This window comes from Nothoprocta perdicaria, unplaced genomic scaffold (genome assembly GCF_003342845.1).
Source record: "Nothoprocta perdicaria isolate Ctin4 unplaced genomic scaffold, notPer1 scaffold_82, whole genome shotgun sequence".
Lineage (NCBI taxonomy): Eukaryota > Metazoa > Chordata > Aves > Tinamiformes > Tinamidae > Nothoprocta > Nothoprocta perdicaria.
This window is the reverse complement of record NW_020456110.1, coordinates 407,250-426,443: the sequence shown is the minus strand read 5'-3', so window position 1 is coordinate 426,443 and position 19,194 is coordinate 407,250. Positions and strand designations below refer to the sequence as shown.

At 36.7% G+C, this 19,194-nt stretch overlaps 1 protein-coding gene across 1 annotated transcript in view; it reads right to left on the bottom strand.

The window, feature by feature from the left end:
- The window catches only part of RORB (RAR related orphan receptor B), a 35,049-nt gene extending 32,796 nt beyond the window's left edge, over positions 1-2,253 (bottom strand). Inside the window, exons 1-2 of the mRNA XM_026052014.1 lie at positions 2,193-2,253; positions 1,868-1,953 (exon numbers count right to left, since the gene is read on the bottom strand). Coding sequence (XP_025907799.1) covers positions 1,868-1,953; positions 2,193-2,253 — 147 coding nt within the window. The remainder of the gene's footprint in view (positions 1-1,867; positions 1,954-2,192) is intronic.
- Between the last annotated feature and the right edge of the window lie 16,941 nt (positions 2,254-19,194).

Here is a 19,194-nt window from a genome sequence, read left to right as displayed (position 1 = left end):
CGTGTCACCCCTCCAGYACAGACAGTGGCAGAAGCACTGTTTTGGTCAAGGAGCCCAGCGCTTTGCTCAGTGGATCCAGCCCACAGCATCAGTGGCGTTGGCGACGTCCCTTCGGCACTGGCCATCTGCATCTGCAGCAGCTTCGCTAGAGCAGAGACGCTGAGTGAAAGGATTTYCCATCCTTAGATGGTGGGTCCTGACCCGAGTGTGCGTTTGTTTACCCTTTCTTAACGGGTAGCTCTCCTTCTTAATTAATTGAGATTTTTAAAGTGTTCAGGCAAAAGGAGCAAGAAATGAGCCATTATTAGCAAACAGTTATTTAATTGTTGGACAATGAGGAGCTGAGTTAGGCTGCCCAAGACAAGGCCTACCTAAAGAGAGACCTTTGACAAGCTGAAACGTTTCCCATTGGACCTAGTGTGAAAACCAACATCTTTTTTTTTTTTTTCATGACAAGCTCTCAAAACAAGATCACAYTAATTGATCTGATACTGCAAAGCTGGCACAAAAACAATAGGGTTAAAACTGCTCTAAGTGGAAGAGGAGCTCTTATCTCAATAAGCAATCTACATACAGAGCTGAGAGGTATTGTCTCCTCTCCAAGCACACACAAGGGCCGGCATTAACACTAATCACACCTACAGGAGACTCTACCCCTGACTGCTCTGTGTAGGCTGGCTACAGAGACAAGAAGCTACTTTTCTGCTTAAAGTATTTTTCTCATGGTGTTTTTGTGCCAATTTTGAAGTATCAGATCAATTAGTCTAATCCTGTTTTGTGTGATTATCATAAAAATATGCTTATTTCCAGTCCAGAAACAGTATCACAATGAGAGATGTTTCAGTTGCAATTCTTAGCATTTCAGAAAGGAGAAAATGATTTTTGACAATTTATTGCTTCTCAATGCATTGGTCTTAAACCTCTCTTTTAAATCTCTCWTTCAGGGATGGGTGCATTCAAATTTTAAGATTTTTCAGATGTTTTAAAATTTCATAAAGCATTGAGTAAGTGCAGACTTCACATCTCACTCTCCAAAGATGCATCTGCTCTTAAATGTTTCTTTGCATACAGAAGAAGTCAGAGATGCTCCACCCCACACATTTGCAATTTCCTATTTAAACTCAAAGCTGAAATACTGACATGTGCAGCATAAAATTTTGGATTTCCATGAGTAATGAAATAATTCTCAAGATAAGGTAACAACAGAGCCTTTTCAAATCGCAAACTGAAGCCTCCCTTCACTTAGCTTGGAGTTTGACTGGAACTGATTTGATTGATCCGCAGATGGACTAACATGAAGAAGYAGCATGGAGAATGTTCTGCCTCTAATTCCCAGCAATTCTTCTATGTTAGAGCTTAAAAGAAGGAAGGATCCTTTTATACTGCACTTTATACTGCATATACTGAGGCATTTTTTCCTTTGGAAGTTTGAGTTTAGCTTGTGGAAAATACAGAGGAGTTAAAATACAACCAAACGGAAACCTCTAAGCTTTAAAGGTGTTGAACTGAGATACTGCACCAACTTTTAATGCTGTACAGATTGTACAGGAAACAAAAGAACAAATCAAGTTCTGAAGATAATTTAAGGTAGAACATGTGTGACTTACATTTGCTAGCCTCTGTATCAGCACTTATGCTGCCTCGGATGTGATTAATTCATGTTTCAAACAAGAAGGCAATTCTAAACACTATTTGAGAAAAAGGAGAGCAACTAGCAAAATTAGACATGAAACACATCTATATCAGCAGCAGGCTTTACAGCCTGTGGCATCCCTTGCTTGAAAGAGTGTCACAGCATATTATTTTGCACACAGATGCCCCAGGCTAATGCAGATGCTGATGACTGTGCTGTATTAAAATCTCATACCTTGCAGCCTTCACATGTGATGACTCCATAGTGTATTCCAGAGGACTTATCTCCACAAATTTTGCATGGTATCACTTCAATTTGCGCTGGAAAAAAAAAAATCTATTTTGAGTACCTTATTCTATTTCATTTCTTTCTCCCTCAAATGAGGATCACAAAAATTAGCATTAATACAGTAGGTAACCTGTTCACCCCCTGACAATATAAAACTGTTTTGTATTGTATTACATTTCTGAATGCTTTGTTTAGAAGAATTTTAATTGCTGCCCATTATGTAGTTCCTACCATTCCCCACAAAACTCTCTTCAACAACTGAAGCTCTCACGATTGGAAAGTTTTTCCTCATATTCTTCTCTTTTGTCTTTACTTGTAAATTTCATCATCATTACTGCTAATGACAACTATTAGAGATCCTAAATAATTATCTAGATTGTTCTTGTTTACAATTTTCAAATATTCATGATTTTACCCTTTATTTTGCTGAGGTAGAATTACATAGCATTTTTCCACTATTCCACTATTTCCACTATTAATTCCACTAACAATTCCACTAACAGAAATGAGTTTTAAAATAACTGCTTAAGCAAGGACCAAAAACTGAGATTAAACATCCYGCGCTAGTGCTTTGGGATTCTGGGACTGGACAAATGATTCAGAAAGCAATCAGAGATCCAGTGGCAGAAAGATGTTTGAATAGGAATATGATCAGATGCTTTTATAAACAAAATGACCATTTAATTAATAGAAGGAAAATATCTCCTTTTTTCTTTTTCTTTCTTTCTTTTGATACTATTTGCTTCCATCAGTTGAACTTTGAATTTTGTTTTTCTTGTCTGCCCTGTAAGAGCACATACTCTAATATGTATGGAAAGATTGTGTTTTATGCAAGGAAGACATAATGAGGAGGTGTAAAACCTATTTTACCTCCTATTCATTTTTCTGTGTGAGATCTAAGCCTCTCTTAATTTTCATCCCACTAGACGATGACCATTATGTCTAGTAAGATTGCTTTCCTGCAGCTGTAGTACMAATTCACATCCTTTGGTAGTACAGCTGAGAGCCTGTGTAGTCAGGCTCCCCTGAGCACAAGTGGTAACTTACTGTTCTGGCTGGGCATGTACAACTCCAAAAGGGACTGGCAGGTACAAAACAAGATTATATTTACATGTTGATATGCAAAGAACATTCCATTTCAAATCTGTGGTCACTTAGAGGGGTCATAAATACCAGAAAAAAAGTATTTTAAAATGACTGCATATTTTAAGCTAAGAAYTAAGTAGCCTTCTACAATGGATGCTGTGGCAGTATAATGGTCAGATCTGTATATTGCCCAGTTTAAGCCTATATTTATAATTTACCACTCCTAGTAGAAGATAAGACTTTTCTATGAGTAACTTCCCAACTGACATGAGGCTGAAAGAAGATTCAGAGCAGTGTCCTGCTGAGGTACCACACTGCTCTTGGGAAGTGCAGCACATCCCTCATGCAAAGGCAAAGAAATACACTGCAGACTGAGGGTAAACTCAGCAAGGTGGACATCAGCAGTCCCCATTCTCTGGAAACTCATGTAACTATTACTCTGCAATACCATATCCCAAAGGAGAGAGGGAAAAGTGAGATTCACAGATGTCTGGAAAAACTTCAGCTTGCCAATGTGAGCACAGTTTCCTCAGATGCTAYTGCTGATCAAGCATAATTTCAGGCAAGGCTAGCACTAGTTCAGGCAAGCAAACCAGCTTTTAAATTGGTTGGAATCCAAAATAGTTAGGCTGAATTTTAGCAAACTGCAATTTGTTGCTAACCTGTTTCAGATGGAGAAGACACAGAACAAAACTCTCAGATGTCTTTGCACATAAGAAAGTTCTTATCCAGAATGTTAGCCATTCTTGCATGATAACCTCATAAAATCAAGGAGAAATCTTTATAGAAGACAATGCCCAGTTCCTTGGCAATTCTCTTCTACACAGTTTGATCTTGCTAAAAATTTCCCATGCCTCCTCTGAACTGAGTTCATTAACACAKTTAAACATGCACCCCTAGGTACTGATGTTTGAGAGGCTAGTTCAGCTAACTGCTCACAGACTCTCTGTGCTTGAGAGTCGTGTGGAGGGAGCAAGGTTGGACAACATGCTGCTTTCTACTGGATGTCAGTGCAGGAACTACTGTAGGAATATGAGGAGATCCTCAKGAAAAGACAAGACACAGGAGGAAAAAAAACCACAGAAACACAAAAACAGAGAAAAATATATAGAAGATACTTTTAGTGTGGCTTACTCGCACATACAATGTGTAACTGCAATAAGAACAGAGGCAGAAGAATTGATCCTGCAGCCCTCATGCTGCTGTGCACTGTCCTTGTCCCTGTAAGCAAGCAATAATTCCATGTGTGTCTTGCAATTCTAAGCACTAAAATAAAGGTAAATAGTTGCAGATCAGGTCACTAAATGATAGGGCTATGACTTTCAATTGATATGACACAGATACTTTTGCCCACAACTCATCAGTTAATTCAGACCCTACTTCAAAACTAATCATTGTATACATTAAATATAGGATATAAAATAAATATAGGATATAAAGTAAATCTAGCAAAATTGCTGCTGCAGATCTTTGGAAAATGCAAAGAAAAGACACAGAAGGTGTGTGAAGAAGTTTGGAAAAGTAGACTCTGGTCTCTAGACTCTCCTAGGCATTTCCCTTTGTTCATAAGACAGCAGAACAATTTAAGGATTCGTAACAGAAAACTTGAGTTGTTAATTGTACAAGCCAGGTGAAAAAGAAGCCACTGTATTCCCAGAAACATCTWGAATTACTGTAATTAACACCCAGTGTACCAGGTTTCTTTTGCAGATTTAATGATTGTCAGAGGCTACTACACCTTTTTTTCACATTGCATCTTTGTTCAGCCACCCAGCATTGTATGTTGTCTTTCTTTTTCCCTTCTCCTCTTCAGTCAACAAACAGTTTCGGAACTGCATGTTCTACCTCTCTTTTTGGGTATTATTGAATAAGCAGCTTACTTCGGAACTCTTTACCAGTACAAAATGCATCCATTCAGTACTGCTTTCTGAATACTGAAGTAAAAATGCAAAGAACTAATATGGTTTTGCCATAATGGTAACTTTCTGCAGCACAGGAAAATAACTTATTTTATTCCCATCTAGTAAAAACAAGGAAGTGTGTAAGAGCAAAACTACTTAGGTCCACTTTTAAAGTCCTTCCACTTTCCTTTTCACCCATTTATTAACGCAATACAGAATAATAGCTCTTGACTCTTTTCTATCAAAAACAAATCTCAACTACCCATTTGCTCAATTTTTCAGCAAGCACATTCACTTTTCCTCCTCCTCAGGGAGTATCACTCCATAAAACTCTGCAAAGCCACCATCATCCTGATATCTAACAGAACAGCAATGTTTGGACAATGGGYGCATTGTGATAACTTGGCTGTGGTGACATGGTTCTTTTATTGTACCGCGCATTGGCCCATCTCTCCACTGTATTCACCTCTTATTTTATATTTAAGTGCAAGTTCTTTGGGCTGGTAGCTGTCCCTAGGTTTATATCACATGCTGAAAAACAGTACAGTGCAACAGAAATGCATTAATTGAACTTGAATCATAACAATAATAATCCACAGAAACTGTTTTCACCACCTGGATGCCAATACGGTCTCTCTGGACGAAAGGAAGAAGACTGAAATTCTACTACAGAAGCAAATACAAAATCCTGTAATACACTTGAAATGAACCACTGGAAAAAAAAAAGTTTATGTTAAATCCATCTTCAAACCAAATAGTTATTTTCTCAAATGCTGCCTCAGGAGGAATAAAAAGATGTCCTGGACCTCTACTTTTGTACCTCTGGAAAGAATTTATTTACCAAGATAAAATTCATTATTCTAAAACAAGGCAAGCAATTGCCAGGTTTCAAAAATTGCTATATCGGTGAAATTAGGAAAGAGATACAGAGTTTAACTCTGAGTTTAAATTTAAAGCTTAACTTACAAAATTCCTCCTGAAAAAATGACAAGGGTCATAAAGGCAAGTAGCATGCCTGCCTTTACTGCTGAGGACTGCCATTCAAAGTGATAATGTATGACAAGAAAAAAGCAAAGCTCACATTTTATGTAATTCTAGTTTAGCATCTGAGGAACTTCATTCAGTAGAGACTGGATTGTAATCTCTCAGCCTGTAGTTTTGGTTCCAAGGGAAGAAAAGTCTCATGCTTTCAATTTTTACTCTTTTTGAAAAGAGTAGTGTAAAGCATTAACTCTCTCTGATTTGGTGATCCAAAAGAGATTGTACTTCAAAACATCAAGGATAGTCAGAAAACCAACGGGGGAAAACATGCATCTCCTCTACCATCCAAGAATTCCCACCACCCTTAAATTGGAATTATGAAAAAAACTGCCAGTAGATTGGCCCTGTACACTGTGATGACTGTATGCCTAAATAATATCAAATTTAACATACTTACTAGTTTTGCTGTTTCATTCGGACCTCCTTGAATTGGACACGTTTTTTTCTTTCCTTTTTCCTTCAAATTACCAGCAGTAGAAGTATCCAGCTTAAATTATGCCACTAATTAGATGTTGCTACTTCCTTTGTGATGGTATTAGACATTTTGTGGCTGCAGAGCAACAGTTCCATTTCTTTTTGTTTGTATTTAATAAACTGAAAATATACATTCAAGGATAYTAGTTGGGTTTTTTAGCCTCTGACATACCTCATGCAGTGAGGTATGCAGTGCATGATATCTCAGCAAGTCATAGCAATTAGCAATGCTAATGAACATATCTGTAGATACACGATTGCTGTCAACCATATCCCAACTGATTTGTTAAAATAAGCAGATAGGTTGGAATTCACACTGGAAATACCTGATTCATAAAATCTTAGAATTTAATTTCCAAGAATTCTAAATCTTAAAATTTAAATCTTAGCTAAAATTGTAGAACCTATAAAGAACCTATAATTCTGGCTACAGGTCTGCACCCTGGACTTTGTTAAATCTGTGACTGCTGCCAGGTACGTTCTGGCAAGGGTCCCTGTGCATGTGCAGCAATGCCAACAAATCCCAAGCATGCCAAGTCCACTGCTGACATGCAGAGACACAAAAATGTGCAAAATGCAGCACTTTTTGAAAATCTGTATGTTCTCCTGGCCACACTAGGCTCACGCAGCAGACTTGATCTGTACATACTCTGTGCCACTTTGCCAAGGATTTCAAGGGAACTGGTGGTCCTGACTGTTGGACTAGTAATTCGATAGATCATTACTCAAAATAGCAGTGATAGATTACTACTAAAAAGATTGTTTTCCTCATAAATTCATACAATTGCCAGATCTAATTTCCTTCATGGCCTCATGAAGTATTTTAGTTTATAATCCATGTCACTCATAAGGTTTTCAGGAGACAAATTTTCTTTCCAATCTTCTCTTTTATGATTTCCAGAAAAAAAGAAAAAAAGGAGAAATTAAAAAAAAAAAAAAAAGAAAAAAAGCCCAAAGCGCTGCATCTCACCTCTTCTTACACATCATTTCTGCACTTTACTATCTGACCATTTGAAAGACTACAGGAAAAAAGCTTCAAAAGTTCATGAGGGTTTTCAATGGGGAAAAGCAATCTTTTTAGATAGTTAGGGTGTGCTTTCTTATAGTGTATATTTAATCTTTATTTTTAAATGGTCAAGAACAAGCAGACACACGCATTACCATGCTTACAACTGGTGAAACATTTCAAATTAATATACTGTAGATTTGTAAATTTCACATATGAAGGAAAATATTTCCATCTTCACTGTAGATACGTACTGTAGATAACTGTTCTAAGTCTGCTTGTACTATGGCCATAAAGATATTTACAGACCATTGCCAAATGATTTCAAATTGGTAGATGATGAGTAGTTTAAGTTTAAATTATTATGGCTATACCAGAGGTAATCTCCTAACCATCCATTTTATCCTATTTTACTGTATCTCATTTGTTAAACAGCAATTTTGGAACACATCTGGAAAAAGTAATTTCTACTGATTATTTATCTTATTGTTCAGCATGAAGATGAAATTATACGAGAAAAATGAGCATAGTAGAACGTCTTCCCATCACAATATTAAGGAGAGAAATTAAACTGTTTTTGTTCGGAAGCCCTTTCATTCTGAGTGTAAGCACAGCGGATATAATATAGTAATTTAACTGTTTATAAATTCCTGTATGTTATGATGGTCAAAAGATATAGATGAGATTTGAGTTTTGAGGTAGATACTATATCTTTTATTAAACCAGCATATAATATTCCTTTAAAAAGAAAAGCTTTGGTGGTACCAGCCTTTCATCCTAACCAAGACAGAAACAAAGGACTTCAAACCTAACACAGGTTAAGCATAATTGCTCAGAGCTGAATTTCATTATGCTAATCAATAAGAAAAGCTGGGAAACTTGCAAGATTGTAGGATTCTCTGTAGAGCAAAGGTGGATGTAAGCAAGACAGCCATAAAAGTCTTAAGAGTACTAGCACAATGTTGTGAGAGAATTGATACCCACTTATTTTGGATTATCAGTCCTTTTTTTTTTTTTTCCCCCTCAGAAGTAATAGTTTTAATGAGTTAAACATACAGTAAATTAACAGAAGATCTATAAACTTCCATTAAAAGCTTAAAGATTATTATGAGGCAGTGGTGGAGATGCTATTCCCTGGACTCAAATCAAAGCAATGCAGTTGTTTCACCAAGAATGGTACTCCAGAAGTAACAGAAAAGCTAAAAGTTAAGACCTTAAAGACACTGAGTTAAGACCTTAAAGACACTGAATTTTCCTGCTGGAAGCTTATTTGTTAGCTTATTTCAGTGGAGACAGTCTGGAGGAAGTTCAGGAGCCACTCAAGCAGCCAAGGCTGTTAGGGCCTTTCCAGCAAGGCAGCGGAAGCAGAACCACAGGTTTTCTGCTTAGTGAATGTCAGTCCAAACTAAGTGTAGTCCAGAGTCTGGATCAAAAAAATATGAGAATCTGTACCTTTGACAGAAGCTATGTCTCAAAGCCTGACCCCTAAAATTATGTATTTGCAGGACACAAAGAGTCAAAGCATCAGTAAATGAGACAACACAGAGACTGCTCTGTAGATCTGTATGGGAGATGTTCATTGCCTCCCAATGTGGGTATTTCTGTAATAATCTAGACGCTCTTTTTGTTTTTTAGCTCATAAACATGAAAATTCTGTAGGCAACTTCAAAGGATGGTCTTGAAGTGAAACAAGTTACCACACAACAGAAACAGGTTGCCAAACCCATAATTTGGTTTACATACATGAGTTCAAATCAATTATTTAATTAAATTCTCAGAAACATAGCTTCTGCTCATAAAGATCTCAGAAACTTGCCTTATTCCCAGGACTAGATTTAAGTGTGAAGTAAACACAGAATTCTTACTGTACAGTTTCTGCTTCCCTCAGACTCAAGCAATGGTTCTGCTGATACTGCACACCTTCCCTAAAGAGATTACTATTGTAATCCCAAATATTATACTAACCAAGCTATCTTATATTTGAGCTCATCATATCCAACGTTCTGCAAATAATCTCTAACAGCTTTAGCTGGGTTTTATGTAAGCTGGTCAGGATGCTGCTTGAGCAATGCAGACTTTTTTTTTTCTATGCAACTTTCTACACAGTAAGGGTGTGCTTGCTCAAACTGTACCAGTAAAATACATTGCATGTGCAAAGTTGTTACCTAGAAGAAGCAAAACATATATTTTCCTGTCAAGCTATTTTTTTTTTATGATTTGTGTGTGTTCATTGACCTAGCTTACAACATAGCAACAATTTAGCAAAGGCAGAATCCTTCTTCTCCTTCCTTGCCTATACTCAGTACTTAGAAAGCTGTTCAGTGTGTCCTGTTTTTTTTTTTTTTGTTTTGTTTTTTAATAGACTAGAAATCTAAGGCTATTTTTTTCAGGATAAATGAAGTGAATTTTGTAAGTTGAAGAAGAATGGGATAGAGAATTTATTGCAATGGCATGCAAGGGGCAGTGCTTACTCTTACCCAARCTGCTAATGGCAGCACCTAGTTCTCCCGTGCAACACTGCTGGGCAGCATGCTCCTTTCATCCCTTAACCGAAATATCCTTGTATGCAAACACCCAAAATTTTCTGTTCTTCCTGCAGCTTCCAAGCCAGGGCTTGACACAATTCAAAGCCACCAGGAGAAATGAGCATCACAGTATGGTTCATGCAAAACCAGCTAAGAGTCGGTAATTTCAGTGCTCATGTTTCAGGTGCCACTGAACGGAGCCTGACGCCCGAAGTCTTGGAGTATAATCCTATTTAACTCCTCCTCTAATACTGTTCATTTTCCAAACTGCTTCCCCAGCACTTGCTCTGATAAAAAGAAGAAAGGCTGCAGCAACACTGAGCATGGGGAGACATCAGGAACAGCAACGGCCTGTGTAGAGGAATTTTGTAATATGTAAAATAATGGTGCTTTGTGAATAACTAAATATTTAAAGCAGTTTGCCCAAATTATGAATACACACAAAATAAAGCTGCTGGACACACAGAGAGAGCAGCTTTGTAAGCAGGTGGTCCAGAATCTTGCCCTATCACCTCACCTGTCAGGCACTGCACTTTTCATTCTTATTTTCATACTTACAAAAAGGTCTGCTTTTGATAATTAATGCAAAATGTTGTTCACAAGTTGTGSAAGATGCAGAGAAGTTAAAATGCTCTTTTATTTTATAATCATAAACTTTACCATAAAAGATTCAAAGAGCATGTTGTTGATTCTGGATGTTATTAAGTTATATGCTATTAGAAATAGTGCAATTTAAAATATGAYTAAAAAAGCCGAGAAAAATCATCATGTTATACTTAGAATGTAAATATATTCTACTCTTTTATAAGTAGGTGTTCTTGCCATTCAAGTAACCTTGTATTTATCTTTTATATCTTTCCCTTCTGTGAATATTTAAGCATATATGGGAAGAACTGATGCTTACTTAGCCTTCTGAATACTTTKATTTTTATTAAGTATTGCTATTGTCAAGGCTTCTGTAGAGAAAAGGCTATATACAAAGTATGTGTCTTAGGAGGACTAAAAAAGCACTTCAAAATCCAGAAATTGCTAYATATGGTAATGTACACAAAAAGTCTAATAAATTTGTATCCTATATGATCCTCTAAAAAACTTATATGAAAATTCTCTTTAAATATTGTTATTGCTAGCTGAAATATTACCAGGGAAGTGGATACAGGACAGTATTTCCAAAGACAATATTTCACTTTTCAAGTTATGAAAATGAAACTTAACATGACCTGAACGGCTAAAGTACATTCAGTAGTTACTGATAGTTTCACAACCTCTGGAAAATAATTACACTATTTTTTTTTTTTCTATCCATGGTATGCTATACATATTAAAAAAATCTCCCTTATCTAACAGTGATGTATAACAAGGATGCACTTCACATGGTAAGTGTTCTGCTATGAAAATGAATTAAAAAATAAAAAGTTTTCAATTTGCTTTATCATTTAGACCTTATTTGTCAGACTAACTGAAACGATTTTTTTTAGCACCTCATTGATACTAGTAAGGCACTTCTTCTTCCTCCTTTTTTTGACTAGACTTGCATCTAAGAGAATTTAAATATTTAATTACCTTCAGCAAACTTCTCAGTTTTTGCTCTAATTTTCCTTAACAAAAAAATCTCCTGAATGAATTTTTATACTTTTATAGTTAGTGTAGCAAGCAAATTTCACAATATGTGATATCTGGAAATCTCTGCATTTTCTGTCATTCATYTAACACTGAAAATTATGTATATAATTTAGCTCAGCACTAATCTGTGATATATGTATTTCAATATTGTAGTCCCAAAATATCAAAAGAGCACATAATAAAGGAAAGCATGGAGAAGAAACATAGAAGAAAGAAAGGACAGATTGTCATTTTGCACATTGATAAGTACAATTTTCTGTCAACATCCCTGTTGTATTTTTTTTTCCCCCTGCCCTTCAGGACTCCTATTTCCTGGAAAGATTCTCATTCCTGGAATCTCTGTCAACCTATCTSTCCACGACAACTAGAAATGCTTAATTATACTGTTTTCTGACTGCCTTATGCAAGATATCTGCAGAAAAATTTTGGCTGAGTATTAAAATATTATAGTTTGATTAGCAATACTATGGTAAACCACAGGCCATGATGCAATTTACCAAAAAAAAAATCTAGTTAGCTAARTATATTGTGTGTTTGCAGTCCTGATAAACCACTAATTAATGCAGCTTTTCATGTTAAATGTTTTGCAGCTTGAGGCTTCTTGCCAAAACAGCTAACTGTAATGCTCAAAGGAAACATTCATAAGGAAGAATACATAAGCAGAGTTTATGTATTTATTTTTATTAATGGGTATGATTCAGAAGCAAAAGTCTTTTTATTTTTTTCCCCTTTTTCTTTTAAGATAGAAAAACACAAGGCTGGCTGCYGAAGGGAAAGAAGACATGGGGAAATGTGTTTATGCTGCTACAGATTTAGGATTCTGATTCATACTAAGTAAATTTGGAATAACTTAATATATTCAAGTAGAATTACAGCAGTGCAACAAAAATAAATAAATAAATAAAAAGATTTAACTTGCATTGTCTGTGCCTTTGTAGTTGTCACCTAGTCAATGGAAAAATTTCCTATCCATTTTCCTGGGGACTGCATCAAACCTTTCAGTATTTTTTCTCATAACTTTATATAATATGTATCCTATCATGCAAAATGATATCAGGCATAGACAACGGCAGGAAGACAATAAAAATGATTTCAGACCAAAATGACTCTGAAATCTTTTGATATTCCATTCTTAGAGCTTTTTGAATTTGAACATACTTTTGCTAATCGGTATGGATTCTCACTTTTGCACTTTATTTAAAATCGTTGCCTTATCTTTTGAAATCAGCTGGAGATATTCCTGGATTTGCATCTGTTACAGTCTGAAAAATGTTATACTTCCCGACTGTCTACTTACCAATTTAATCTGCCATCTTTTAACACAGTAGGAAGAGTTAATCTTTAGTAAAACTCCAAGTGGAGTTGTCTCAGGGACAGATTTGGCACAGCATGATTATATTTCTCTATTTATTCTTCATGGGAGTACCTCATATTACTAAGGAAGGGAAGAAGAAAAATGTTTGAACTCACCAGTTGCATCAGTTTTTATTCCGGGTTGAATATCACACATTTTTTCATGTATAAGTAAGATGCCTAGGTGCAGAACAGTATTCCTCCTGCTACTCTACTTACTGTTACACCTGTACTGTTGCAAAAGTGGAGTCTTAACAGACTGCATTAACAAGATTAAATGGGAGAGGTGATAAAGGCATAGACTGTTCCATTTCATTAAGGAAGGGAGGCAGATGAAGCCTGAAGAATGAAGTGATGAAATAGTATTGTATTTTGATAGTATTTTACATAGAATACATTTCTTAGCCAAGACCTATCATTTAAGAGAAATATTTATTTTCTGGAAATTATGGAGACAAATCTCAGCTTTCTTTTGCGATCAGTYATTTTTGTTTCAGATGATATATTTAAGGAATGAAGGATGCAGAATGTCACAAGACAGATTTCAAAATATTACAGATAACAAAACCATCTTGTGATACACCAATATTCTATCCAACCTGCTGTTTACAGAGCTAATGAGTTGACATGCTCTGCCTTGTGACAGAACTGACCAAACTCTCCACATTGGAGATCTGTTAGAGCAATATAAATTGAATCCAGGCTATCCTTAGTCTACAGAGAGCTGGGGAAAAGAGAGATTTGGGAGTCTGGAATCTGAAATTCCCTCTTTCAATGTGATCTGACTGTTGCCAGGACCCTGAAACTACTCTCTTTTTTTTATTATTAGTAGTAATATTATTTTCTTCCTATGCTCCCACATTGGTCATTGCCTTGAATCACTTTCTGAGTCACAGGTTACACCTGCAAGGGCACATAGGAGCTGTCACACGTAGTGCAGTCAAACACTAAGCCCTGTGAGCTTCGCATGGGCTTTCTGACAAGAAAAGAAAATAAAAAGCTGAAGCACAAAACAAGAGCTCCTTTACAAGACACTTAATAGTTTGTATGTAGTGCCTCTCCCTAATTTGCTTTTCCCTTGGGAGCATTTGTGGGTTGTCTGTGCTCAGAAAGAATTCCCCTCACCTACCATTTTATACATTCCCAGGCTTTTCTTTGGGAGAGCTCCACCATGTTACTTCATTTCCAGGCAATCCTTCCCTGCTAAACCATACTCTCAGGTCCTAACCTTTTGCATAAAGTATTTGTTGGTATAACCGATGATTCAGATTTTAACTGTTCTGTTGTGCTAACTCTGCACCTTTGTTCCCTTGCAATTCCTGACAAAGATAAAACCAAGACCTCATTTTCAAAATGCAATAAGCCTGCTACATACAGAAGATAGTTAATCCCACCTACTGCTAGTAAAAGGTGCTCAGAATTGCTGCACGGATGAATGTTTGTTCTCATTTAGTCACGGAGGAATCTTTTAAAAAAGGAACTGATGCTAGGGGAAATATTAGGAGAGAGTTCCAAAGTTTATCAAAATATGGAGAATTATTGAAGATTATGAGAAATACAAAAAAATAAACAAACAAATACATGAGCTGGGAATATGCAGCCTGAAAAAATATTTTTCCAATAATGGGGAAAGCAGTATCTGAAGGATAATAAGAAGCAGGATGAGTTAATTACTTATAATAACTCTTTTAAATCTGTATAAACATTGCACAGTTATTTTTTGTTGCTGTTCCTCGAATGAGGCACGTAGGCTACATGTGATACTATGGGTTTTAATTTTAGGTATGGCTCCAAACTCAGCGTGCTGCATTTCAGATGAATAAAAACGTCCTGACATGCTAAAAGAAYAGGAATTGTCCTCTCTCTATTATTTCATAAATGGAAACCTTTGAAGTTATGGGGCATAATTTTTCTTGACTGGATAAATAATTGGTGTATAATTTCCCTCCTGTTGCAACAGCATTTCATTCTGCTGAAGTAGTGATTGCCTAACAAGATTTCTAAGTCTCACTGTTTCATAATATATTACAGTTTCCTATTAGACACACCACTTCTGTCTCAGATAAAAACATGGATCAAAGAAATGGCCAAAAGAAATGAACATCATTTAAGGATTTTTTTTTCTTTTCATTTTCTCTTCTCTAATTCGTGTAACTGAGAATTAGTTCTGCAAGAGTCAGGAAGAAATCAATAGATTGTTGCCAAATATTACAAACCTTTCTGATGCAGGAATTAGCTTCAAATGAGCGCTGAGCAATGATTCCAGATATGTTGGATTTCAAAGTGAGAATTTGCTAGTTGACTACAAAGTTTAATACATGATCCTATATGTCCTATTGGGTGTGCAATAGGCACAAGCAAAGGCAGACTTGAGAACCAAAATTACTAGTTAATGTTCGTGTTTCATAATGAGAACTCAGATCCACAAAAAATGCCAATATTTGGCATTTCATATGTGAAACAAATACAAATAAATATACCAATTCCAAATAATGTTCTATTTTAAGTTTGTATATCTAGAAATGCATCTCACTGACTCTCAGCTGAAGGAAAATTCTGTTGAGGAGCAATTATAAAACCTAAACAAATATAAAATGAAACTCCACTCATTTATAGCATAGTAGTTAGGTAAGCTCTGAAATGCATACATTGCTAGCTGCATTTTTGCCCAGAAAGCTTGACTGAATAGCCTGAATCAATACACAATGCAAATAAAGGCGTTGTTATGTACCTGGCCTTTTTGTAATTGTTTCAACATGAATGGATTGTGAAAAGAGCCTCTCTGCAAGCTCATGAAAAAATGCTGCCCACGTTCAATTCTGCAGTAAAATTMGACAGAGGAAAAAAGGAATTTTTTATCTAGTATATATTTTTAAGATCAAGAAAGAAGCAGGTAAATTCTTTTCAATGCAACAAAACTTCTCAAATCCATGGATTGAAGCCAGTTAAATCTATTCAATTCATTTGTGTTATGACTTACAGTTAATTCTCTCATTGACCTAATACGTGCAGAAGTTTCTATCATGGCATGATAACACACAATCATACACTATGTATGAAAAGGAGGAATAAAAACAACTTATCTCAATAATTTAGAAAGAGAAAAATCTATGAAAGTGTAGCAGTTAAAGTTTTGTCTAGAGATTGCAGATATAAAATTGTTATCCTACTCCACCCACAAGCAAGCCACATATTCACTTTTGTGATAAAATGCTCATAAACTAATTACATCATAAGGCAAGGAAAAACAAGAGAATCCCCACCTCTAGAAATAGTGTTCCTTACTTAGAATCAAAACCCAATGTTATGATATCAACCTCCCTATGATAAAATGATGCTCTCCAACTACTCATCATYGAGTTTCCCTTCTCAAAAGTGAGACCATTTTTTGCTTCTCAGTAATTGGGCTTTGTGTCCACCTCCGCACCTGGGAATGCCCTTGGTAGCAGAAGTCTAGGGCTGTATTTTCTCCTTCTGCATTCTGCTGATTTTGCCATTTTGTGTGGATCCAACCCCATGGGATAAYTACCTTGGTGTCAGGAAACATCCTGCTCAAGACTTCCAAGTATGTTTACACAGTTTAAGGGATAGCGAAGCTGCTCTAGGTAGAAAATAACCTAACAAACACTTCTATTTAAATTGGTTTGTCTTAATTAAAATCGGTTTGGACATGGTTTTAGAGAGCAGTAAATAGGGAGATGAGTGTTGGGGCATAGCTGGATCTACTCCTATTCAGATACCTTGCTGTGATTAAGGACAGGCACCAGTTGCAGCAGAAAAGACACAAGTGATGTGTGTTTATATTTAAATAAATTATACTAACTGTGGGTCAAGTTTCTCTTTTCATTTATTCCTAAATTATAGTGTAGCTTAAAGAAAACAAAGAAACTGTTATTAAAGGGGCTATGGGTAAATATAGTCTCATCTTGGAGGCTGCATGTGATAACAGCCCCTGAGCTCAGTGCCACTGCTAAAGGAAACTGAGCAGCACCTTGCAGCTTGTGGGCCCACACAATTTCAAAGAGCTTCTGTAGAAGCAGATAAAATCCTTGGGGAAGGGGATCAGATGAGCCTGCTGCTTGCCCTTGTCTACTTTGTATATTCCTCAGACAGGGAGCTCTGATCCACCTTGCAAATGTCCTTTTGGATGCAGGTCTTCCTCCCATGTGAATACAGAGTATGAAGCACAGCCTTGTTGCATCCAGAAGTCTTGTGATCTGTAAATCTAAGTCTCCAGTGCCCCGGGGACATTTCAGCAATGTGAATCCAGCTCTATCCCATTTACAGGCTAAAGATACAGACATGGTGATGCTACCTCCTGGTTTAAAGAAACAATGATGCAAATGTATAGAAAATCCAAGAGCTTTAATTAAAGCTGCTAAATATGGGGGATACATTAAAAAAAAAAAAAGAGGGAGAGAGAAATGAGAGAGATTAGTACAAAAAAAATGGAAATAGGGCTTTCTGTTGTTTTAGTTTAGTTTAGCTTAGTTTAGTTTCCTAACCCCTGGTGAAATGTAAACCCAGCWGCCTGGGTGAAGGGGAAGAGTGAATGAGAGGCAGTGTGCTATGTAAGGTCTATTAGTACAACACACTGCACTCTAAGTTCACAGAATTCAAGAAAAGATAACAGAGGCTGTGCCTCTATGTGAAGAAAGGAAGTATCTTTGGAAAACCTTATAGCATTAGGGTGACAGCATTCCTCTGTTAGTATGACCTCTAATGGCTTTGAACAACACTGAATGAGTTTTAAGAACAGAGAATGAGATATGAGATGGTTAGCTGTAGAAAATCTTTTAGGAAAAGCAAGGACATGTAGAAAATAGTATCTTTGAATTGGACTTAAAGTGCTGACCTCAGATTTTGAGCTGGTCTATTATTAAACTTCTCTGTGGAAACCTACAATGTCTGGATGACCTGTTCAGGATAACTTTTTTTTTTTTTTTTTTTTTTTTTTTTGGTCTCATGACTTCTTATTTCACCTTCCAAGGAGTGACAGGCTCCTCTGGGTAAAAAATCTGTCCCCTAAAAATTATGTTGGATCTCTTCAGAACATATAAGGAGAGATGTAGGGCAAAACCCACTCAGGATTGGATGCTCACACACCATTTAATACTGGTTTCCTACAAGAAGACTAATAAAAAAAGCAACAAAAATGTAGATAATTTATGTGGCCAAAATTTCGCTGAGCAGTCATCACTGTGTTTCCATAATGTTACACGTAAGGTTCCAGTGTTTAATTCAATCTTTAGCAACTGTTCTTTTAGCGCTGGAGCAAAATACCTGTTATCAGCCATTGCCTGAAACAACAGGGCACCTCTTCTGCCTGTGGAGCTACTGATGATTTCCAGAGAACTCTACTCATAAGGGTACTTTACTGGGAGATTGGTRCTATACACCTGCTATGGGTACTATAAAGACGTCCCTAACTCAGCCCTAATGGAAGCAGAGCAGCCACTGGTACTCCCTGAAAGTCCCTGTCATCCTCTACCAGGGCCTGAGAAATCCAGTCAGCCACCAGAGTCCAGCACCACTGCATTGCTGGTGGATGACTGGGTGGTTTGTTGACCTCCAAGAGAAGCCTGGCCCGAAGTCCAGGCTGACCCTTGGCCAGGATCCCTATTCTGTCAGTGTCACCTGTCCTCCCATAACAGCAGGATGATCGGAATATATTTCGCTATGGCTGGAGCTTGTCAGGGCTACCACCAAGTTTCACGTTCAGTTTTTGACAAACATAGCACTCCCTTCCGTTCAACACGCAGCCCGCTGTGTGTGATCACAGCTCTTCTGACAAGGGGTTAACACACTGTGTTCACACACGTTCCCCAAGATTCAGAGCACTAGGATTCAGAGCCAATATGTTATGCCCCACTTCTTACTGATGGGGCCTGATTTATTGATATGTTTTATTTCGATTAATAGAGATCTTAAGATCTAGACTTAGATCCTGGAATTTCATTGGTCATAGAAATGATGTAATTATGATGTTCTTAGAAAAATAAGCAAATGTAAAAACAAATAAACAAATCAAATCTTCACACCACACCTTCCTGTAAATCAAGGAATAACTCTTGACTTAAGTACATATGCTATAGCTTCTCCTTTCCATCAACCATGTCTCTAATACGTTGTTTTCCCATATCTCTTCTTCTCCAAGATTGGTATATCACAGTGATAAAGGAGTGATAAGGAGTCTAGGTTGGATGAGGTAAAATAAAAGATCCAAACCCAACCAACTGAAAGTTCAAGAGTTGGGAAAAAAAA